This window comes from Topomyia yanbarensis, chromosome 3 (genome assembly GCF_030247195.1).
Source record: "Topomyia yanbarensis strain Yona2022 chromosome 3, ASM3024719v1, whole genome shotgun sequence".
NCBI lineage: Eukaryota > Metazoa > Arthropoda > Insecta > Diptera > Culicidae > Topomyia > Topomyia yanbarensis.
Window position 1 is genome coordinate 236,859,387 of NC_080672.1, and position 24,359 is coordinate 236,883,745.

Genomic DNA, 24,359 nt, shown 5'->3' on the forward strand with positions numbered 1-24,359 from the left:
CACCCCTTTCCCCAACTCGGATCATCGAAGCATTCGAGTTCTTCGTCAATCGGCAGACAAACAAATTTGTGAAATTGTTTGTCAAAAACTTGGACATGACTCTGCAAGCTGACAATAAGCAATCCACCAAAGACTGGATTCACTACAGGGAATGTAGTGTTTTGTTTGATGCGTTCTACAAGGAGGACCTGGCCAAACCGCAATTGGTCGCGGCCCGTCGGCCTTATTAGACGCCGATCAGATTATCAGACTATCAAACTTGACACGTGAATGCGGCGGTGGATGCACTTCCAAGCTGAACGGAATGTCGACTGATATGGAACGGAGTAGATATTAACAATGCATTTAAGCAGGTTGGTCATTAATTGCACTTAAAACTGTTTTAGTGTTGTTTTTTTCGCAGTGTATAGTAAATTTGGAAAGCAAAGGATTGCAGAATATAGACCTGACCATGGGTTTCTGGCAAATTTACCTGGTGACACTTCTCAGGAATTGTTTCAGTACCATCACAGCGATCGAAAACAGCTCCAACGGCAGCCGAAACTTGGGCACTGCGAAATGAAGGCACGAGTTGATGCAGTAAGTGAGCGTATATTTGTATTAAAATTATTCAAGAAAATCACAAAGAATTATTTTAGCGCAGCAACGGAAAGATTGACAGGTTTCTCTGTTCTAAGGATAGACGCTACAATGGTAAGCTACAGTGCGAATACTATGTTCGAGAAAATTAAACCGGGTGTTAACATTCAGATTCGTATATTTAGTAGTATGTTGCGATTGGAAGCTTTAACACCATAACGCCTTATACATTTAACAACATAACGCCTTATACAGTGTTAAAGCTTCCAATCGCAACATACTACTAAATATACGAACCTGAATATTAACACCCGATTTAATTTTCTCGAACATAGTATTCGCACCGTAGCTTACCATTGTAGCGTCAGTCCTTAGAACAGAGAAACCTGACAATCTTCAGATCCTGCGGTAAAATAATTCTCTGTGATCTTTACACGAAACAATTAGTTGGCACCGTCTTATAAAGGGTTAACATAACTATAGTAATTGTAGAATTATTGGATGAGTTTAAATGTAGCCATTATTGGTGTTAATAACTGTTTCACCCACCTATGTATTTCTATTTTGTTTTTCTCCTATAGAAATGCTTTGCAGTTCCTACACAGTTCTCTTCGTTTTTTTTTTTTAATTTTTAGTGTAATAGATTTATTTGGTATTTATAGTAATACAAGACGAGGCTTATTATATTCAACATTATTATCTTCTAGCACCTTTCTCATATAGGAAAGCTATGCATTTGCTCCAAAACTGACTTTCTGATCAAGATCCGGTGGATCTAAACGACTTTCTAATCAAGATTTGTTGATTACCATTGAATTTCATTTCGATCTGACTTTTGGTTCCGGAGTTACAGATTGGTTATTGCAGTCACCTTCACCTAGGAATTTCCTATATAAACCGGTACAATCGTAATACCTCAGAGGTTCACTACCCATAATCGCAAGTCAGTCCCACGTTCTATAGAATTCCGTATCCACATGGAACTGACTGGCGATTATAGACAGTTCAATACTATGGAAATGGGCAACAAATTACTTTGATGTGCAGGTCTAGATCACTTCTTCGAGCTATCGCAAAGACTGCCCCTGAGGAGACAGTTCTATACGCGCTAGACTACAGTATGGTTGAACGTGCTGTTCAACCGAAATATACTCCTCTTCATCCGCAGTGCCGTCACCCACGCAGGTCCTGCGTATCTGATCACCGATGTGGAGACGCTCACCAATAGTGGCTTTTTAATGCTGCTGATCGCCGAATTGTTAGGCCTGATCCGAGATCACTTTTACGACTCTCGCATGTCGTCTGCAAAACCATACTTCACGCACCTAGAGAGGCGCAGCGTCAACACTCCGTCGTACATAGCATTCCAAAGAGTCGGACCGAGTATGAAGCTCTGTGGAACGCCCGCTGTTACGGTTACACTTCTTTTCCCAGCTTCAGTTTCGTAGATCAGTTGCCAGTTCTGAAAGTCCTACAGAGGTGCTCGGGAGCTCTCAGTCCGTACAGCGAATCGGCGATTGTAGCTTAAATAGGGGTCTGGGTCAATGGGCATAAAGTCATTTGACATAAGGTCATTTGGCATAACGGACATTTGGCATAACTGTTATTCGGCATAATTTTGAGAATTGATTACACTGAACATAACGGACATTTGCCATAACGGTCATTTGGCATAACGGTCATTTGAAATAACGGGCATTTGGCATAATTTTGAGAATTGATCACACTGGAGGTCATTTGCCTTTTTCAACTACAGTGGAAACACATAATTTAAAACTGTTCGAGAAGGCAGGTAATTCGGCATAATTTTAAGCCGTGCTACTGCTGAAGGTCTTTCCGTACAAATATTTTTATGTTAAGCCAAATGCCAAATGTTATGCCAAATGTCCGTTATGCCAAACGACCTTATGCCAAATGACTTTATACCAAATGGCCCGCTCCACCCAAATAGCACCGTTGAAGGCGTTTATTACGTCCAGTGTAATCACTCCGCAGCAACGGGTTTCTCTTCTCTTTTGCTTCTGCACCAGCCTCCATAGTTTCCACGACCGTTCGTATGGCCTCCACAAGGGATTTACTTTTCCGGAAACCGAGCTGCATATCGGATGGACCATTCTCTCCCTCCTTGTATGTTGTAAGCCTGTTAAGGATTCTCTTTCAAGTACCTTGCCGACTGTATCCAACAGACATATGCTGAAAGATCTCCAGGTGGCTGGGGATACCGTCTGGTCCAGGGGCCTTTGTGGTTCTCAAGACTTTTTCCTAGCCCCGTACGGTATGGGCCATCAGGCCGTCGGTTCATGCTGTAGAAATAGTGCTTCTACGATGACTATCATCCTCTCGGGTGTCCTCTTATCTTCACCATAGCAACTCTATAGGCGTCGCCCTACGGATTTGAATTGCCGTTGCGATAAAGCACCTTACATGCTGGTCTTAGAGTTGCTCTTTTATCGACGTTATGGGCTCTCTACATTGTCCTCCGTGTTCGGTGGCAACATGCACATAGATCAGCAATCATCGAGTGCCACTAGAAGGCTGGGTGGCGACTGTACCTTGGTTTACCCTCTCTTGGCATGGTGACATCGCACGCTTTTGCTAACACTGTTGTCACTTCATCTATACTGAAGTACAGATGATTGCACGCTCTATTGTCGAACTTCGTTGTTTTCCACCTCCGCTCGTTTGATCGAGTCACGCGCGCTTCCGACTGCCTATTGCTTCCGATAATGTACTGGATCGCCTGGTGGTCACTGTAAGCGTACTTGTCGCACACTCTCCAATTAAATCTTCCTGTCAGTTCGGGGCTACAATAGGTAACGTCAATAATGATTCTCGACCCTCCCGGTGATATGTGCTCAAGGTGCCATCGTTAGCAACATCTACATTCAACTTTGCAAAGGCCTCGAGTAGGTTACTTCCCCGTGGTTTGATGAAGTATCTGCCCCATTCTAGGTAACCGTATTAGCTTAAGGTAGCCATACTAGCTTCTGGGCCTTCCATTAGTCGGAGAAGTAGCCAGCCGGCGTCGATGGACCTTTGATCTTTATCATCACGACTCGATAAGCATTACTCCAACATTTGCACCAGCTTCTCGACTCAGCTCTTTATAGTAGTTTGAATGCTGTTCTTACCATACGAAACACCATACTACTCGGTACTCTATCAGTTTCAGTTCTGGCTCGTTGAACGCGTGTTTTTAAGCATTTGAATTATACGTAGTGTCCAAATCGGGTTGCATGATAATAATGAGAGCATCCCATTTTCATCCTTTGGAGTTACTTGGCTACTATACCCTGGTATGGATAGTCGTCGTCCCTTTTCATCTCAGAAGAACGCTACACTCACTTCTTCACCAACGTCAAAAAAATTTCTATAAACTTTGAAGCCACTGAATGAGGCATTGTTGGTCCTTTCAAGGGATACTTTAAAAACGGCTTCCAAGTGACGCACGAGCGAGTCTGACATTTTGGATTTATTATTATTTTGACGCTGTGAACTGACATTGTTTCGCCCAATGCGTCGCGAAACAAAGTTGTGTTCTGCCGATTTCACGTTGCCTCTATTAACAATGAATTACACTCGACTCGCGTACACATGAAGTCAAAAAAGCTAGCACACGCGAAATACTATCGTCCACATGATTATAGAAAAGCACTCGTACATGAACAGACGCTACAAACATCAATTTCCATAGGAACAAACAAAAGCGCGCAAGTAATCTAACGTTCATACGCAGACACGCGAGCTACTCGACTAGCGACCAGGCGATGATCGCCTTAGTTATGTATTACCGCTACTCATTTAAGACACCACGGTCTAGTGCTTCTGATTAGGAATTTATGATACGCGGCAACTCCCTCCCTCGGCCCTAGAAGGTTGTGTTGTTTTTTTGTGGCTTTAACCCCTGTGGGCCATTCGCCATTTTCCTAGAAGCTTATGAAGAGATAAAAAATAGAATTATTAATGAAAAACTTACAAAACTTTCTTTCACAGGATGGTAAACGGCTTCGCACACTGTAGTCACTGACTTGCAGCATAATTCGAGTGAACACCGACAGTTCAACAATGTGTTTGCGAATAAACCAAATCCAAAATAGCTGTTTGTCCATTTCAACTAGCCAAGCTGTAGAAACGAATAGAGTTCCTGATATACCGTGGCCTTCGTAACTATATGAAATTTGATAAGAAATATCAAAATCACTAGATGGGTGTCATTCCCACTCGTTAGGAGAGTAAGACAAAGCACTTTTAAATACGTAAGTACCTACTTGTGTGGTGTGAACCAGTCTACTATAGTAGAACCCAGTGGCAATATGAACCGGTCTATTGCACGTTAGCTTGTATGTGTATTAACGCACCGTTTGAGCGAGAGAGTCTGCATTGTGTTCGTTGCATTGCTTCGGTCGTTTGTCTCACACTCTACGATATCACGGCACTCGCTAGGATACCGTCGTCGAGGTAAGTTGTGCGAATAGTGAGCTACGGCATGTTGGGTGATTCCTCGAACAGAGCAAATAACACAATGGCGTCCGTGACAGGCTTTTGCATTAGTAGCAAATACAATCTTGAACCATTTGACAGGGGAATCACCCGGCATGCCGCATAGGAAAACATGAGAAAGGCAAAAGAACAAAGTGATCAGAAAGTGGAAAGATTGTGTTTAAAAATGGAGCATATTGAGTGAAAAAAACAAGGTATTAAACCGGTAACGCCACCAGAGCGAAAATTTCACAGCTCGGGACGAGCGTGTATATTGATACCGTTACAAATCTGTTGTGGGAAATAGCTCGGGACGAGCGTTTATAAAATATTGAAATAGCTCGGGACGAGCACTTGTAAAATGCTGATTTAGCTCGGGACGAGCACTGTAATAAATAAGTTGTTGAAATAGCTCGGGACGAGCATCTGAAATGAATTTACATTAGCTCGGGACGAGCATCTAAAATAATTTTACGTTAGCTCGGGACGAGCATTGCTCTAAACAAAAAAAATCAAAACGATAGGAAAAATGGTAAGACAGCTCGTTAAGAATTTGAAAATAGCTCGGGACGAGCATCCATAAGCAGATGATACTATTTTATTGGAAATATTTGTTTATGATATTAGACATTTATAATGTATCGGTTTCTGGTTGATCGATGTACAATAGTGACGATATAGGTATGGTGGTAAATCGTTTGATGATTAAAAGACCAGTGTAACTTTTCATCGATGTGAGCGTGTGATTCGCTATGCGCAATATATTAACAGCACGTTCGCTCACATGTACGTGTGCGATTCGAACCTTATTACAATTTGTTCAATTTTCAATTATTTGTTCAAAGTTGGTACGAGTGAGCATTGCAAGAGCTTGAAAAAAGGAAATAAATCTAAAATTTAATTTCGTTATCTTCGATTAAATGTCTCACTGCCATGTTGTTTCTTAATTATCTTACAGAAAAGTTTGTTACCTAAATAACAAGGAATAAGGACCCTTACACGATACGCCATGTCAGGTCCAGGTAGATATGTCCGTGCACCAGTGCAACGTAGCGACTCTGAAAACGATTGTGATGATTCGGTGCGTTATCAAACATCGTGTCCAGGAAGATTTGTTCGGTTGGATGGTAGTGCTGATGACAATGGTGTGCTGGACAACTCATTCGATCATTATGATACGATTGTGAATCCAGATGATGCAAATAGAGAATTGCGAGAAAAAGTGGCGGAACTCGAAAATGTAATCGCTGAACTAACCGGCGTCAAAAATCGTAGACGAATAGATGATGCCGATTTGCAAACAGCTCACGATGAAAACAATACACATGAATCATCGGTTTTGGCATCAACCGCGATGCCCTCCGGCATGTTTTGTATCAGGTGGGACAATATCAAACAGTTCCCAACTGGTATACCGGCTAACAAAATGTGGGAGACATGGACGAAATTTATTGAGAATTTCGAGATTGCAGCCTCTTTGTCTAACGCGCAGGACCCGGTCAAGCGGTCCCAGTTGTTGCTACTTTCGGTTGGTGATGAGCTCCAGGCAATAATACGTGCCGCTAAACTGCGGCCTGACCTTAATGAACCTGATTGCTATGTTTCTTTCGTGAAGAACATCGACGCACATTTGAAATCATTGACGGATACTTCGGCTGAACATGACGCATTTTTATCCATGCAGCAGGAAAAGGGCGAATCTGCAGTAAACTTCCACGCAAGGCTGATGGAAAAAGTTTGGCTATGTGACTACAGCCCATCAGAACAGGACCGCTTTGTTCGTACACAACTTATCAGGGGATTAAGAAATCGTGAATTAGCAAAGGCAGCTAGAACATTCGGACATGAGACAAACTTTATTGTTCAGTCCGCAACCAGAGATGAGGCTTTTCAAAGTGAAACGACGTCGCTAGATGATCCGGCAATCATGGCTGTTTCCCGGAGATACGGATATAATTCAGAACAACATAAGCGTGCTGGAAACAATGAGAGATATGCAGGGCCGAGAGCGAAACAATTTCGACGAGATGGCATGACATCGCTGCAACGCTATGAACGTTGCTCCAGATGTAATCGTGCGTCCCATGGTAGTCAATCATGCCAAGCTCTAAACAAGAACTGCAATTCATGTGGGCGTCGTGGACATTTCGCAGCAACGTGTCGGAGACAACGCGGTAGCGTTAGGAGAGATGGACTTTCCAAGGAAAGCGCCAGTGAACTTGATAACAAGGAACAGGTACATACTTCATAAGAATGTCGAAAATTTGCTGAAAATATAACATCAGCGATACAATAAAGTGTTTTACTTAGGCATGTTCTCAAATTTTCCCCCTTTCAGCAAATCAATGCACTGTCTCTTGAGGACGTTCTTGTGAATTGCACACTTGCATCATATTATCCCATCCGCTTTCTAATAGACTCCGGGGCAGATGTCAACGTCATCGGTGGGGATGACTGGAACAAACTGGAAATGGTCCACCGGTCTGGATCGATATTGTTAGAACCAATAGAAGTATCTAGGAATCGTGGGCTACGTGGCTATGCTGCTAGCACGCCAATGTCAATTGAATGTGCTTTCCGATCAAAAATCCAAGTGGATGGAGTTGATAACCCAAGTGTTATCGCTGACTTCCTGGTGGTAAAAGGAGGCAGCTGTTCATTGCTTGGTCGAAGCACTGCCAGTGAAATGAAGCTGTTGAAGGTTGGAGCGGGTATCTTCCGCCTAGAAGGAGAACCGAAAAAAGTGTTTCCGAAGATGCCTGGAGTGAAGGGTAGGTTCTCTGTAGACCAAACTATTCCACCAGAGAGGAACGCCTACTACAACGTTCCTGCGGCATATCGCGAGGCAGCTAAATGTCGGTTGAAGGAAATGGAGTCTAGTGGCATCATCGAGAGAGTGACTTCTCCGCCGGACTGGATTAGTGGTTTATCAGCTGTTCCGAAAGTTAAGGACGATTTTCGCTTGGTCGTCAATATGCGTGCACCAAATAAGGCGATAAAGCGACAATATTACCGTTTACCACTAATTGAAGATATGAAAGTTAAATTGTACGGGGCAAAATTCTTTTCCAAACTCGATTTGTCCAACGCCTACTACCACCTCGAGTTACATGCTGAGTCACGGGATTTGACCACATTCTTGGCAGAAGACGGAATGTATCGGTTCACCCGACTTATGTTTGGGGTGAACTGCGCCCCCGAAATTTTTCAGCAGGAAATGTGCCGCATTTTGGAACCTGTCAAGAATAAAATCGTCTATATCGATGATATTCTTCTGTTCGCTGAAAGTTTGAAGGAACTTCGAAAAATCGTAGCCAACACGTTACAAATTTTGCGTGCAAATAATTTGACGCTAAACACGACCAAATGTGAATTCGATCGAAGTAGGATAAAGTTCGTGGGACATGAGCTGGACGAGAACGGTTTCCATATTGAAGAAACTTAAATAAAAGATATCCGGAGGTTTCGTCACCCTACAACTGCATCAGAACTGCGAAGCTTCTTGGATCTAGCCGCTTTTGTAAGCCCATATATAAAAGATTTTGCAAAAATTTCATCTCCTTTGTGGGCAGTCATATCATCGAAAACATGGAGCTGGGACCAGGAACAGATGAAGGCATTTGAACTGTTAAAGGAATCAATCGTAAATTGTACCATTTCTTTGGGATACTTCTGTGAAAAGGATAAAACCGTTTTTTATACGGAAGCTTCGCCTAATGCTTTAGGGGCAGTACTCGTCCAAATCGACAACAAGGGGTCCCCACGAATAATTAGTTTTGCGTCCAAGGCCCTCACCAGCACAGAGAAGAAGTATGCCCAGAACCAGCGCGAAGCTTTGGGTGCTGTTTGGGCCGTAGAATATTTTTCGCATTTTCTACTAGGACGGCAGTTTACGTTGCGTACCGATGCCAAGGGCATAACCTTCATTTTAAATAGAACCCGCGAAACATCTAAAAGGGCACTGACTCGAGCAGATGGTTGGGCGTTACGACTCAGTCCATATCGCTATGATGTTGAGTTCATACGTGGCCTTGAGAACATTGCTGATCCTTCTTCTCGCCTATATTGTGGACACGATGAGGCTTTCAACGAAGACACAAGTCCGTGGGAAATTGCCCATTTGGAAACAAACACTGTTGAATTTTTGACTGAGGCGAAAATTAGAGACGCTACTAATCGTGATACCACACTCCAACGGGTTAAAGAATCACTGGAATCGTCAGATTGGCCTAAGTATCTACAGAGATATAAAGTTGTATCGAGTGACTTATATTCTAAGGAAGGTTTGCTCGTAAAGAACGGTTGTATCGTGGTCCCCGTGGAACTTAGATTAAAAGCTCTAGAAGTGGCTCACGCAGGGCACCCACAAACTGCAAAATTTAAAAGCATCCTGCGTGAACGTGTTTGGTGGCCTGGAATTACAGGTGATGCGGAAAAGTGGGTGAAATCTTGTGACGCCTGTGCAGTGAATGGTAAACCAGAGAAGCACACACCCATGGAGCGAACACTGGTCCCTCGTACTGTCTGGGAAGTCATTGCGATGGACTTTAATGGACCATATGCGAAGTTTGGAGGCATATCTATCTTAGTAATCATTGATTTACGATCCAGGTTTGCAATCGCACGTCCAGTCAAATCTACGGCGTTCGAGTACACCAACAAGATCCTGGACGACATATTTGCAAGGGAGGGGTTTCCGAAGTCTATAAAAACAGACAACGGGCCTCCATTCAATGGGGCTGAATATAAGCAGTATTGTACAGATCGTGGTATACAAACGATCTTTTCGACTCCTTTCTTTCCTCAGCAAAACGGACTAGCTGAAAGCTTTATGAAAGTCGTCAACAAAGCTATGTCCGTGGCAGTGTCTAGTGGGAACAGTTATGTGACGGAGCTTCAGAACGCAGTTCATGCCTACAACGCCGGTGCTCATTCTGTTATAAAAGTGCCCCCGGAAGAAATAATGATGGGTCGCAAAATTAAACGGAGGCTTCCCTTGTTAGAGCATAAGAAGTCAGCGCACGTCGAGGAATTGCTTGATTCGAGAGATTATGAAGGTAAATTGGAAGGAAAAGCACGAGAAGATAGACGTCGAGGGGCGAAATGTTGTTCAGTAAAACCTGGCGATACGGTGATACTTGAACGACATTCAAGGGAAAAGCGTCAATCTCGTTTCGATGCAAAACGGTATACTGTGTTAACAGAGCAAAATGGGAGCCTACTTCTTACTGACCAGGAAGGACACACTGTAAAGCGTCACGTAACTAAAACAAAAAAAAGTTCATCAATGGAGAAACATGCAAAGAACAAATGCCCAACTAAATGCCGAAAATCAAAATGTAGGTGAGAATTCAAAGCGCCCAACAAGGGCATCGAAAGCCCCTTCATACTTGACGGATTATTTTCACATACTGGGAGATGAAATTGTATAATACAAGAACAACTTTGATTTCTGAAAAAAAATAAAAAAAAACAAAAACAAGATCTTTGCTGAAGTTTTTTTTCTTGTTTTTCCTGTAAGAAAAGGGGAGATGTGTGGTGTGAACCAGTCTACTATAGTAGAACCCAGTGGCAATATGAACCGGTCTATTGCACGTTAGCTTGTATGTGTATTAACGCACCGTTTGAGCGAGAGAGTCTGCATTGTGTTCGTTGCATTGCTTCGGTCGTTTGTCTCACACTCTACGATATCACGGCACTCGCTAGGATACCGTCGTCGAGGTAAGTTGTGCGAATAGTGAGCTACGGCATGTTGGGTGATTCCTCGAACAGAGCAAATAACACACTACTTTTATGTTGAGACGTTTTTCGTTACGTTGTTTTCAAGCACAATTTCGCATTCAACATTTATTCATTCTTTGATACTGTTTTTCTTTGTTTTCCAGGTGAACCGAAATTCCACATCAAGATTCAATCGCGCTTGATGACTGAAGTAAGGCCGCACCCGGAGATGAACACAAAATTATTATATGGATATGTAAGGAGATTTCAGCATCTGAATTACATTTCATGGAAGTACGCCACAAATTATGTTTATCAGCAAAGCAGAACTCAAAACTCCGAACACTTGCTGTTCAATAAAAAGATTTGACCTAGTATCTCCAGAAGTCAGATATACTCAGTAAGATTCTACACAAATTAACACTGAATGTGAAGATCCTTAAGAACTATCGAAGCGAAGAACAGTAATTGTATGTGAGAATTTAAAAATCCTCAAGTCGCTAGTTTTTTTGCAAGCAGATGCCAATGATTGGTTTTGATACTTGCTGATTTGTATAGTGACTATGTTTCAGATGATAACCGTATAGATCCAATCCAGCAGCAAAATTAAGCATAAAGTCGAGCCAACGATAGCAAGGAAGCTGCAAAAAAACGAATGCCTTTGGGCACAATGATGAAAACTTGGTGCTGGGTGAAAGAGATTACAAAGAATTTGTTATAAAGGTATCTCAGCGCACGGTTAATCCGTGGCAGCAAATCAATATTGTTATGTGTAATACCAAGTCAGAGCTAGATCGTTATGAAACTACGTCAAACTGGCATCTATTCACACTTCTTGTCAAGATATTCCCAGCATGATTCGGAACGTGCTCGCATGCCAGCGTATTTCCAGCCGGAAACTGCCCGGAGTGCAAGGTGCTCGTCGGACATGCTAGCTGGAGTCGGTAGCATGATCACATAACGTGTGAATACTTCAATTTATAATTATATGATGAATCGTCTTTCCAATAAATTATTAGCAAGAAGCTGACAGATCTTTACCCATTATTCAAAGAATGTCCTTATGCGTCATGTTAAAACAAACTTTTTTGCACGGCCTTTTTTGAAATGGTTGAATTTTAACCATTTTACCAAATTTTTGGATTCAGACAAATGGTTAAAAATTAACCATTTCATGAGTAAACCTTGTTTAGTCATTTTATGACTAAAGCACGATTAGTCATTTTCTGACTTTCCCCGGGTTTAGTTCAAAGTGGTCAAAAAAGAACCATTAATGGTTATTATTTTTTGAGCGTGTATGCTATAATCTGCATTAAATTTTATCGATAATATCGATATTACCGTCAAATTAATTGCAATTTATTATTATAATATACATTGATACAGGTCATATACATTAACTGATGAGTGTGACCTACAATACCATGAATAAATACAATAAGCATTGATTACAAATAATCCATGAAACGCATAGAAAAAACAGTGTAATGATTGAAACGTCAGCAGAACGCTAGGAAAAGCGAGACGCAAGTCCGAGCCGGAAGAGAGGATGAATAAATTGCGTCAAGAGAGTTTCTTGTTAAAAAAAGATCATTCTGTAAACGAGTGTTGTGGAAACAAGTCGTCATTCAGCAGGACAGCAAAAAAAATTGCAACGTAATAAAAAAAACAGGTCGTTACAAGGTGGAATACGACATGGCGCAGTCAGTAAGTGAGTATACTTTGATTTTATGGATGATTAATCGTGGCAAAAAATAAAATAAAATACAGAACGAATGGTCTGATAAAAAGCAGAGCAGAGTGGGCTACTGCTCCAGTTTGTGAAACAAAATCATAATTGAAAGCATTATTGGCAGAACGAGTGGGTTCTTGCATAGTTAAAATGAAATTAAATAGAAGTGGGCTATTTCTAAAAAAAGCGTTATAGAAAGATCGAAATGTCCAAGAAAGAAAATGGAGTGGAGCGAGTGGGCTACTGTTCCAGTTTGTAAATGAAATAGTAATTGATACCATTCTAAGCAGAATGAACAGATTTGAGCAGTTTGAAACAAAATGAAACGGATGAGAGCGAGTAGCTGAAAAAAAGAGGAGAAAGGAAAATGGCGCTTTAGAAAGTGTCCAAAAGCAAAAAAAAAGCAGTGCGGAAGGGGCTACTGCTTCGTCATCGTAACTGGTAGAATTATATGCTGAACGAATAGGATTTTGCAGGTTTGAAGGAAAATAAAATGAAAGAGAGCGAGGGGGCAATCAAAAGCGAAATTAAAATGGCGCTGGACATGTGAGTTACTGCCCCATTTCGTGAACATTGGGCTTGTAATTTATAGCAATATATGCAGCATGAATGCATAAATACATAATGGTAAACAGAGTAAAACGAATGGGTTTCCATTTCAGAAAATTTTGTTGAGCGAGTATATTTTATAATAATTTAGCACAAAAAAACGGAAACCAACTTCCTAAATGCAAGAGTGATTGTATTTGTAACCTTTTTTTCTTAAATTTAGATAAATTGGCTCGCACACGCGAACAGAAAAAGAGAGTTAAAGATTTGGCACGAGAATTAGCTGATGAAAGGTCGAAGAACGCAGCTTTGATGGAGGCTCTGGAACGCAGCCTTAAAGAGAACGAAGAACATCAATCTGATATTGCAAAACAGATTGATATCAGACCAGAAGCCTCGGAGGATCCCGAGATTGAGTTCAACGCTGAAAATGGATTGAGCAGCACGAGGCGCGTAGCGGTTCCGAACTTTGAGGAGTCCAAATTCTTATCATCGATGAATCAGCTTTCCGTTGCTTCTATTGCTGTCCCGGAATGTAAAGCAATGGACGATGATGGGATCCACCGTCCTACTTATGAGCAGTGGAAGGATCTGCTAATCGATTCACTTAAGTTAGCCGGAATAGAGGATGAGATGACAAAGTTTACGGTATTTCAAGTAAAGGCCGGGTCCGGATTGCTCGAGATATTTAGAAACACGAAGTCGAACGCCGACTCACCAGATCCAAACAAGGCGCCATTTTCAAACGCTTTACATCGTCTTCAAAGTTATTTCGGTTCTAGTTCTGACGTGATGCTAATGCGACGCAAGCTGGCGATGATGTTTCAGAAATCCGATGAAACTGACCTCAGTTTTCTTACACGTGTCGGTTCGGCGGCTCGTCTATTTGAATTCACTGAAGATAGAGTTTGAGCAAATCGTTGCAACGGTAGCTGAACACGCAAGGAATCGGGATGTCCGCATCACAGCCCTTAAAATGCTCAGTCGGAAGGGTACATTCATTGACTTGGTTGATAAAGTGCGCGAACTTGAGACTATCAGAATAAATGAAGAATATGTCATGCGAAAACGCGGAAGTGCGGAACAAGCTCTCATTGCCCCAGTTCAATCGTTCTCCAACTGGGATGCCTCTCGTCAGCAAAGATACCCAGCTAATTTTGGGTCCCGTGGGGGCGTATACCAGAGTGGCAGTTACCGTGGAGGTGCTACAAGAGCAAGAGAGACATAGAGGTGGAAATTTTCAAACCCAAATGAACAGAGGGCGATTTCAATTCAGGATGAATAGAGATGTAGGTTTCCCAATCGGAGAGAAACTGTTGGCGTTGTGGTGGAGTTTATCACCAACCAAATGACTGTAACGTCAAAGAAAAAGTATGCAACAAATGTGGACAGGTTGGACATATTCAAAGCGTGTGTTTCGGCTCATTCAAACGTGCAGGAGAACATACTTTAGATACACCACCAAACAAGATTGCCGCAATCGAGATCCAAGGGAAGTCCAATGACGAATCGAAAGTGAAAACCCCGGTAAGTGAGCATACGGGTGATTTAAAGGTTACACAAACCTCGCGAGCAAATGACTAAGTGTTACTTTAATAACTCACAACGAATGAATTTCAATTCAAAACTGATATTTTATTAGAACCAGATGTTCTACCGATTAGTTAGTATGACTGGTCATTCGTAACCCAACTTTGTACCGGGAAACAAGTGCTTTTTGTTCTCTCCGGTGTGGTTTAGTTTTTTCGGTGGTACGAAGGTGCTTGCTGTGGCAGAGGCTGCAGTAAAGCATTACTAATAAACAGTCCCGCGAGTGATAATTGTTACCTGCGATATCAGTTAAAGTAGTGCAGTGAAGTGCGTTACTAAACATTTTTCTTGCCTGAAAGACGGCTTTGTTTAGACGAGCTATATCAGCTCTAATGTGTGAAGGTCACGCGGGTGACGAATAAAACAAACGAAGGATCAATTCACCTACCAGCTCGTCAGGAACCAACTGGTGAAGTGTTTCGTTTTTTACTTTTCTTATCGATTTTTTTCTTTTTATTGCTTTTGATTTTTTATTTTGATTTAAGTTAAACAGTGCGGTCGAGCGTGTTGCTCCCGCAACAAAATGGAACAAACAGAAGGATCACCCTCCGAAGAGGAATATTATGAAGAAGAAGAACGTATATCTGATACTGAGACAGATAATGTTATGGTCGATCCACTTCCCCCACTTTCCCCCAATGTCTCACAGCCCCCCCGAGTCAAGGTTTACCAGGATGGATCCGCTGGTCCTTGGGTGGTATACTTTCGGCCCAAAAATAAACCGTTAAACAGCATAACTGTTGCACGGGAGCTGACAAAACGTTACTCGGCCGTAACCGAGATTAAAAAGGTTCAGTCAGACAAACTGCGCGTAGTCGTTACTGACTTGAAACAGGCCAATGATATCGTTAGAAATAGCCTCTTTACGCTGGAGTATCGCGTCTACATCCCTTCTCGTGATGTGGAGATCGACGGTGTGGTAAGTGATGCGGGTCTAACTGTCGATGATCTGATGAATGATGGGGCTGGCCGCTTTAAGGACCCTAACCTTCAATCAGTTAAGATTTTGGAGTGCAAGCAATTGCACTCAAAGTCCATCGAAGATGGTAATTACTATCCATCAGACTCGTTTCGCGTAACCTTCGCCGGATCTGCACTTCCGAGCTACGTTGAAGTGGGAGGAGCTCGTCTACCTGTACGCCTGTTTGTACCGCGGGTCATGAATTGTTCCAATTGCAAGCAGCTAGGTCACACGGCCACCTACTGTAGCAACAAGCAACGGTGCGGTAAATGTGGGGAACGCCATGCGGATGATACTTGCAGTAGCCCTGCTGAGAAGTGTGTTTACTGTGGGGAGAATCCGCATGCACTTTTGACATGCCCAACGTACAAACTTCGCGCGGATAAACTGAAGCGATCCGCCAAAGATCGCTCCAGACGCTCTTACGCAGAAATGCTTAAAAGAGCTGTTCCACTTATCTCCGAAAACCCATTCGCTCTCTTGCCAACTGACGATAACGCCTCTAACGACCCTTGCGAGGGGCATTCTTTGGCTCCGCTTGGAAACTCTAGGAAAAGACCTAATCAAAACTCACCTGAACTTCCTCGTAAGGGTCCTAGGTTGTCCCAAACAAGGGTACAAAATAAAAATAATTCATCAACTGGAAGGGCTGGTACAAATCCGAAGATAATACCTCCTGGTTTTGGGAAATTGAGATACAACCAGGAGTTCCCAGCACTCCCCGGGGCACCAAAAATCCCAAGTGCTCCAATTTTACAGTCAGAAACTCAACCTAAAACGGGATTCCTTAAATTTTCTGACATTGTGGACTGGATATTCACAGCTTTCAACATTACCGATCCTATGAAAAGCTTGCTGGTTGCTATTCTACCAACAGTAAGAACATTTTTAAAACAGTTGACTGAACAATGGCCCCTCCTTACAGCGATCGTATCCTTCGATGGCTAACTTATTAGACGGAATCAGGGATCTGATCACTGTTTTACAGTGGAACTGCAGAAGTATTATCCCCAAAATTGATTCATTAAAACACTTGCTAAATTACAATCATTGTGATGCATTTTCCCTATGTGAAACATGGCTAACTTCTAATATAAACCTCAACTTCCACGATTTTAACATTATCCGCTTGGATCGAGAAGACTCATATGGGGGGGTACTTTTAGGGATCAAAAAGTGCTACTCCTTCAATCGAATCAACCTCCCTTCGACGCCAGGCATTGAAGTTGTCGCTTGTCAAACAACAATCAAAGGCAAAGATCTTTGCATTGCTTCTATTTACATTCCTCCTAGGGCCATGATGGGATATCGAAGATTCTCCAACGTGATTGAACACCTTCCCTCGCCCCGCCTGCTTCTTGGAGACTTTAACTCTCACGGTACGGGGTGGGGCTGTCTATACGACGATAATCGATCTTCGACAATTCAAGACCTTTGTGACAACTTCAATATGACAATTCTGAACACAGGGGAAATGACACGAATTCCTAGACCACCTGCGCAAGCAAGTGCACTGGACATATCTTTATGCTCGACATCACTACGGTTAGATTGCAAGTGGAAGGTAATATCTGATCCCCACGGTAGTGACCACTTACCAATTGTAATTGCAATCACCACTGGTTCAAGACCATCGACACCAATCAATGTTCCCTATGACCTCACACGAAACATTGATTGGAAGAGCTACGCTGCTGAGATATCCAAAACTATCGATTCAACACAGATACTTCCCCCGGAGGAAGAATATAAGTTTTTGTCCAACTCGATTCTCGATAGCGCGATTCAAACTCAGACGAAACGAGTACCCGACGTGAACACCCAAAAACGTTCTCCCAACCCGTGGTGGGACAAAGAGTGCTCAGACGTGTACGCGGAGAAAGCTGCCGCGTATAAAACTTTCCGGAACGACGGGTTAGTTGCTAGTTATCGAGTGTACGCGATATTAGAAAAGCGAATGAAAAATTTAATGAAAGCTAAGAAACGCAGTTACTGGCGCCGGTTTGTCGACGGGTTAACAAGAGAAACATCGATGAGCACTCTTTGGGGCACGGCCCGACGTATGCGAAACCGAAACAGTACTAACGAGAGCGTGGAATATTCAAACCGTTGGATATTCGATTTCGCCAAGAAGGTTTGTCCGGATTCCGCCCCGGCACAGAAAATCTACCGCGCCGCGTCGCCTTACAATACCGCGAACGAAACACCGTTTACGATGGTGGAGTTCTCACTTGCTCTCTTATCATGTAACAATAAAGCCCCGGGGCCAGATAGAATTAAATTCAACTTATTGAAGAATCTGCCAGACTCTGCCAAAAGACGCTTGTTGAATTTATTTAAGGGGTCGTGCATAAATGACGTAGCATCTTGGGGGGTAGGGGGGGTATAACAAATTTGTGACGAAGTGTGACGAGGGGGAGGGTAGGGTCAGAAATTGTGTGACGTAGCATGAAGTTTAAGTTTTTTTTTTGACGGGCATCAAAACCCATTAATTAGAGAAAACAGTTTAATGTTCCTCCATTCCCAAGTTGCTTTTCACGCGGTTTTTCATTTTGTAAATTTTACTGTTCGCGAAATGGCAGGCTCGCAAAGAAATGGGAAGATTTTTCATGCGGATTTAAATTGCCACATTAGCTAGCTAATATTGCTAACTAGTAGACTTATTTTGGTAGCTGAATTAAATTTTCTTTCGGATTCAATCAAAGAAAATTTAGTAATTTAGTTGAGCTTATGCTTCCTAAAATCGTTGGCAGCTGCAGGATTGTGAACTTCTCTTCATGCTTTTTGACATGTAAAATTCTAAACAAAACTATCCACACTACATTTGTCATGAAATGTACTTGCTTGTAGGCAATTTGCTGTTATAATGAAAATGTTGATAAAAGTCGTCAAACATTTTGTAAGGACATGCATTTAAAAGAATTGAAAAGCATATGTATTTTTTTATTAGGGAAATGCTACGTCATTTACAAGGGGGAGGTTAGAATTTTGTGACCAAATGCTACGAGGGGGGAGGAAGGGGTCGAAAATCGCCAGAAAAAAGCTACGTCATTTGTGTACGGCCCCTAATAGGTTTCTTGAGGGTAACATTGTCCCACATGACTGGAGACAGGTGAGGGTCATCGCCATCCAAAAACCAGGAAAACCAGCCTCCGACCACAATTCGTATCGTCCGATCGCAATGCTGTCCTGTATCCGGAAGTTGTTCGAGAAAATGATCCTGTTTCGGCTCGACAATTGGGTCGAAACAAATGGCTTACTGTCAGATACACAATTTGGCTTCCGCAAAGGCAAAGGGACGAACGATTGCCTTGCGTTGCTCTCAACAGAAATTCAAATGGCATATGCTAACAAAGAGCAGATGGCATCAGTATTCTTGGATATTAAGGGGGCTTTCGATTCAGTTTCGATCAACATTCTTTATGAGAAGTTGCACCAGCATGGTCTTTCGCCAATTTTAAATAACTTTTTGCTAAACCTGTTGTCTGAAAAACAAATGCATTTCTCGCATGGCGATTTATCGACATCACGATTTAGCTACATGGGCCTTCCCCAGGGCTCATGTCTAAGCCCTCTCCTCTACAATTTTTACGTGAATGACATTGACGAATGTCTTGTCAATTCCTGCACGCTAAGGCAGCTTGCAGATGACGGTGTGGTCTCTATTACAGGTCCTAAAGCCGTCGACTTGCAAGGACCACTGCAAGATACCTTGGACAATTTGTCTGCATGGGCTCTCCAACTGGGTATCGAGTTCTCCACGGAGAAAACTGAGCTAGTCGTATTTTCTAGAAAGCGTGAACCAGCGCAACTACAGCTTCAATTAATGGATCAAACTATTGCTCAGGCTTCAACATTCAAATATCTCGGGGTATGGTTCGACTCTAAAGGTACCTGGGGATGTCACATTAGGTATCTGAAACAGAAGTGCCAACAAAGGATCAACTTTTTCCGTACAATAACTGGAACATGGTGGGGTGCCCATCCAGGAGACCTAATCAGGTTGTACCAAACAACGATATTATCAGTGTTGGAGTACGGATGTTTCTGCTTTCGCTCCGCTGCGAACATACACTTCATCAAACTGGAGCGAATCCAGTATCGTTGCTTGCGTATTGCCTTGGGTTGCATGCACTCGACCCATACGATGAGTCTCGAAGTGCTGGCGGGCGTTCTTCCGCTGAAAAATCGATTCTGGGACCTCTCATATCGATTGCTCATTCGATGCGATATTCTGAACCCATTGGTGATTGCAAATTGCGAAAGGCTTGTCGAGCTTAATTCTCAGACCCGATTCATGTCCTTGTACTTCGATTACATGGCACAGAACATCAATTCATCTACATATAACGTCAACCGTGCTCATCTCTTAGATACTTCTGATCCAACTGTATTTTTCGATACATCCATGAAGGAAGAGATTTGTGGAATTCCGGATCATATTCGCCCACAAGTGGTCCCAAATATTTTCTATAACAAATACCATCAAGTCGACTGCGCCAAAATGTTCTACACTGACGGATCAATTCTCGACGGGTCCACAGGCTTCGGTATCTTCAACGAAAATCTTGCTGCCTCATTCAAACTCAATGATCCTGCTTCAATTTACGTCGCAGAATTAGCTGCCATTCAGTATACTCTCGGGATCATTGACACCCTGCCCTCAGACCATTACTTCATCGTTTCGGATAGTCTCAGCTCCATTGAGGCCATCCGTGCGGCGAAGCCTGGAAAGCACTCACCGTATTTCCTGGGGAAAATACGGGAATATCTGAGTGCTTTATCTGAAAAATCTTACCAGATTACCTTGGTTTGGGTCCCGTCACATTGTTCTATTGCGGGCAATGAGAAGGCGGACTCTTTAGCCAAGGTGGGCGCATTAGAAGGCGACACTTACGAAAGACCAATTTGCTTCAACGAATTTTTCAGTATCTCTCGTCAGAGGACGCTCGATAGTTGGCAAACCTCATGGAGCAATGGGCATCTGGGACGGTGGCTACATTCCATTATCCCGAAGGTATCAACGAATGCTTGGTTTAAGGGGTTGGATGTGAACCGGGACTTTATTCGTACGATGTCAAGGATCATGTCCAACCATTACTCGTTTGACGCGCATCTCCGTCGTATAGGGCTTGCTGAAAATAATCATTGTGTTTGTGAGAACGGCTATCACGACATCGAGCATGTTGTTTGGCTGTGCGCAGAGTACTGTGTTGCCAGGTCCCAACTAATAGATTCCCTTCGGGCCCGAGGTAGATCACCCTATGTGCCAGTCCGGGACGTCCTGGCAAGCCGTGACCACCCCTATATTTTTCTTATCTATATCTTTTTGAAAACCATTGATGTCCAAGTTTAATACATTTTACCCTCTCTCATTCACAGTAGAATCTCACCAACCTATCCCTGTATCTACAATATGGCATTGCTTCACGAGTCTTCGGTGCACACTCTTCTTGATAACCGTCTATCCAGAATATCATGACATACCGCACATGTAGATGATATAGAGTGCCAATAATTATCCGAAATATCGACCCTCCCCTCGCCCCTGCGATTACAGGCTGGAAACTACAACACTACAACAAAGTGTGCATATCCGCCACAATGATCAATCAGCAAACGACGATGTCAATTACACAATATGTATCCCACTTCCTACCTTTGTCCTTTACTTACATAAGAGGGGAGCAAGCCGCCCCTAAATACGGCTTTCCCTTCCCCCACTAACATGTGACATGTAATATAAAAAAAAAATGAATTATCGGCCTCGTTAAGCTACAGCATTTGGGCCTAAATAAACGTATTTTAAGATAAAAAAAAAAAAGTATGACTGGTGTAGAAAAGGAAAGAATCACGTGAGATTATGAATTTTTTTATATGGTCTAGTTTCAGGACGGGTTCTATTAAACATTTTGTTAAAAGAATTATCCTTATTTGAATTGCTCCAACCATAAATTAGCAATCAACTCAATATGGCTTATACTATTAAATGCAAAGGTTATATATCTTTATATTAACATGTACATTAAAACAGGAAATAAAAGCTGATTTGCAAACCACCGCTGGTACTGCTCAGTCGTTTTTGGTTGAAGAGATGATCGCTGATCGGAACAATAACTGTGATCGAGCAGACCCCGAAAGTAATACACTTGATAATTCTAATAGTGCTGCAAGTGTAAATGTTGTACCAAACGAGCAAGCTGTTAATTATATATTTTACAATAAAATATAGGTTGATCATACATTCTCGAACCCGACTCACAAGAATAAGCGCGTGCCGCAAGAGCTTTGCGACGGGGTTATTGTGGCTGTAGTAGCCGGGCTGAGATGTCCATTCCTTATAGACTCCGGCGCCCAGGTAAATACGTTTACGCTGGTGACGTTCGAGCAGATCATTTCAGATGATGGGCATAGAAACGAAATTTTCAACATAAGTTACGATACCGATCGTTCACTCAAAGTGTATGCCACGTCTGGAGAAATTGAGGTGGTGGCTACCTTTCATGCGTATCTATACATTTCTGATGACAGACCTATATTATTGGAAAACTTCTACGTCGTCAAGGAGACCCGTGCTCTTTTAAGTAGATCTACAGCATGTCGCTATAGTGTATTGATGTTAGGGTTAAAAGTTCCAGTTCATCCCTATGTGGAAGACTCTACTAAAAGCGAACACCTACGCCATTCTGGAGAGATCGCATCGATATCTGCCAGCGAAATTTTTCCAAAATTTAACATTCCAGCTGTAAAAATTTATTACGACAAGACGAAGCCACCTTGCCGAAATGTGTTCTTGAATATTCCGTTGGCAATAAAACCTTTAGTAGAGGAACGTCTAAAAAGTCTAGTGATAGCAAACATAATTGAACCAGTAACTGATGGAATGGATACATCCTTTTGCTCATCGATGTTGGTGGTATCTAAGGGAAAGGATGATTTCAGATTAGTCACTGACTTGAGAGGACCCAACCAATACATTTTTCGCACTCCCTTTGCTATGCCAACATTGGAGAAAATGCTGGCTAAGCTACAAGGAGCAACCTGGTTCTCAACAATAGATCTGTCAAATGCCTTTTTTTCATATTGAATTGCATGAGAAGTCAAGGCATTTGACCAATTTTTTCACAGAAATTGGAATGTTCCGTTATGTACGGTTGCCATTTGGTCTGTGCAACGCTCCTGATTTGTTCCAGGAAGCACTTCAGCGAAAAGTACTAGGAGAATGCGAAGGTTGTGTGAACTATTTGGACGATGTTCTTATATTTGGCCTAACCAAAGAAGAACACGATAAAAATATGACTGAAGTATGCTCTAGGTTGGCTAATCACGACGTTAAACTAAACGAGAGTAAGTGTGTCTTTGCCAGTCAAGAGGTGAAATTCATTGGTTTCACCCTTACTCCTCGAGGATGGCAAATAGAAGAGGCTAAGATTGCTGCAATCAAAGAATTCAGAAGGCCCATGAACTGTGCAGAAGTTAAGAGCTTTTTGGGCCTAATTACGTATGTGGATAAGTTCATCGTTCACCAAGCAACAAAAACCGAATGTATGCGTACGCTGGCTAATTCAGACCATTTTATTGGACTGATAAGTAGGAGGCAGAGTTCGAATACCTGAAGCGAAAAGCTCTGAGGTCCATTAAAACTTTGGGGTATTACAATGCGAAACACCGCATTAAACCGTTTGTGGATGCATTACCAACCGGGCTTGGAGCAGTCCTTATTCAATTTGATGAAGCAGACAAGCCTGGGATTATAGTTTGTGCATCGAAGGTCCTCACTCAGTCTGAACAGCGATACCCTCAGACTCAAAGAGAAGCTTTAGCTGTCGTCTGGGGAGTCGAAAGTTTTAGTTACTACTTGCTGGCAAAGACATTCATCATATGGACGGATGCTGAGGCGAACCAGTTCATTTTTAATACAAACCATCGGTTGGGGAAAAGGGCCGTTTCACGCGCCGAAGGCTGGGCGCTACGATTGCAGCCTTGCGATTTCACCATCAAACGCGTACCAGGAGATAAAAATGTAGCCGATGTACTATCGCGTCTTGTATCTGAGACGCAAATATCTGAAGCTTTTGAAGGAGATAACGACAAGCATTTTCTTTATACTTTGGATGCGGAACGAATGGAAATAACACGGTCACAAATCGAAGTCATGTCTGAACAAGACATTGAACTTCAATCGGCTCGAGAAGCGTTGTCGTCCAAGCAGTGGCCCAAAGAACTCCAACCATACGAGGCACAGAAGAAGTACTTATTTTGTATGGGTCCACTATTATTCAAGAACGAGCGAGTGGTCTTACCAAAAGAACTCCGTTCAAAAGCTATCACATCTGCTCATGGTGGTCATGTAGGCGAAATGGCAACAAAACGAATAATGCGTCAATATTTTTGGTGGCCTAAGGTGACCCACGAGGTAACACGATTTTTCAAGGAATGCGAGGTATCCACACTATTGTCCAGGCGGAACCCTCCATTACCATTGAAACCCAGAGAACTACCTGACGGTCCGTTGGATATCTTGCAAATCGATTTCCTTACGGTTCCTCAGTTCGGAACTGGGGAATTCTTGGTTGTAATCGATACTTTTTCACGATATCTAGCGGTCGTGGAAATGAAAGCTATTGACGCTGTAAGTACCAATTCTGCCCTTTGTGAGGTGTTTCAGACATGGGGGTTGCCGATAGTAATCCAAAGCGATAACGGACCTCCCTTTCAAAGTTCGGCATTCAACACGTTCTGGATTGA

The 24,359-nt window shown here is 42.6% G+C and overlaps 2 protein-coding genes and 1 long non-coding RNA gene across 3 annotated transcripts; all 3 read left to right on the top strand.

The window, feature by feature from the left end:
* Positions 1–253: 253 nt before the first annotated feature.
* On the top strand, positions 254–4,962 carry LOC131689718 (uncharacterized). Its single transcript, XR_009305461.1, has 3 exons — positions 254–353; positions 404–579; positions 4,573–4,962. It is a non-coding gene; the product is annotated as an uncharacterized LOC131689718 (long non-coding RNA).
* Positions 4,963–6,067: 1,105 nt separating this feature from the next.
* Positions 6,068–8,503, top strand: LOC131687787 (uncharacterized). Its single transcript, XM_058971881.1, has 2 exons — positions 6,068–6,763; positions 7,397–8,503. The coding sequence occupies exons 1-2, from the start codon at positions 6,068–6,070 to the stop codon at positions 8,501–8,503; spliced, it is 1,803 nt and encodes a 600-aa protein (XP_058827864.1).
* A 165-nt stretch (positions 8,504–8,668) lies between these two features.
* On the top strand, positions 8,669–10,405 carry LOC131687788 (uncharacterized protein K02A2.6-like). Its single transcript, XM_058971882.1, has one exon. It carries the CDS (start codon positions 8,669–8,671, stop codon positions 10,403–10,405), a length of 1,737 nt encoding a protein of 578 aa, XP_058827865.1.
* The last annotated feature ends 13,954 nt before the right edge of the window (positions 10,406–24,359 follow it).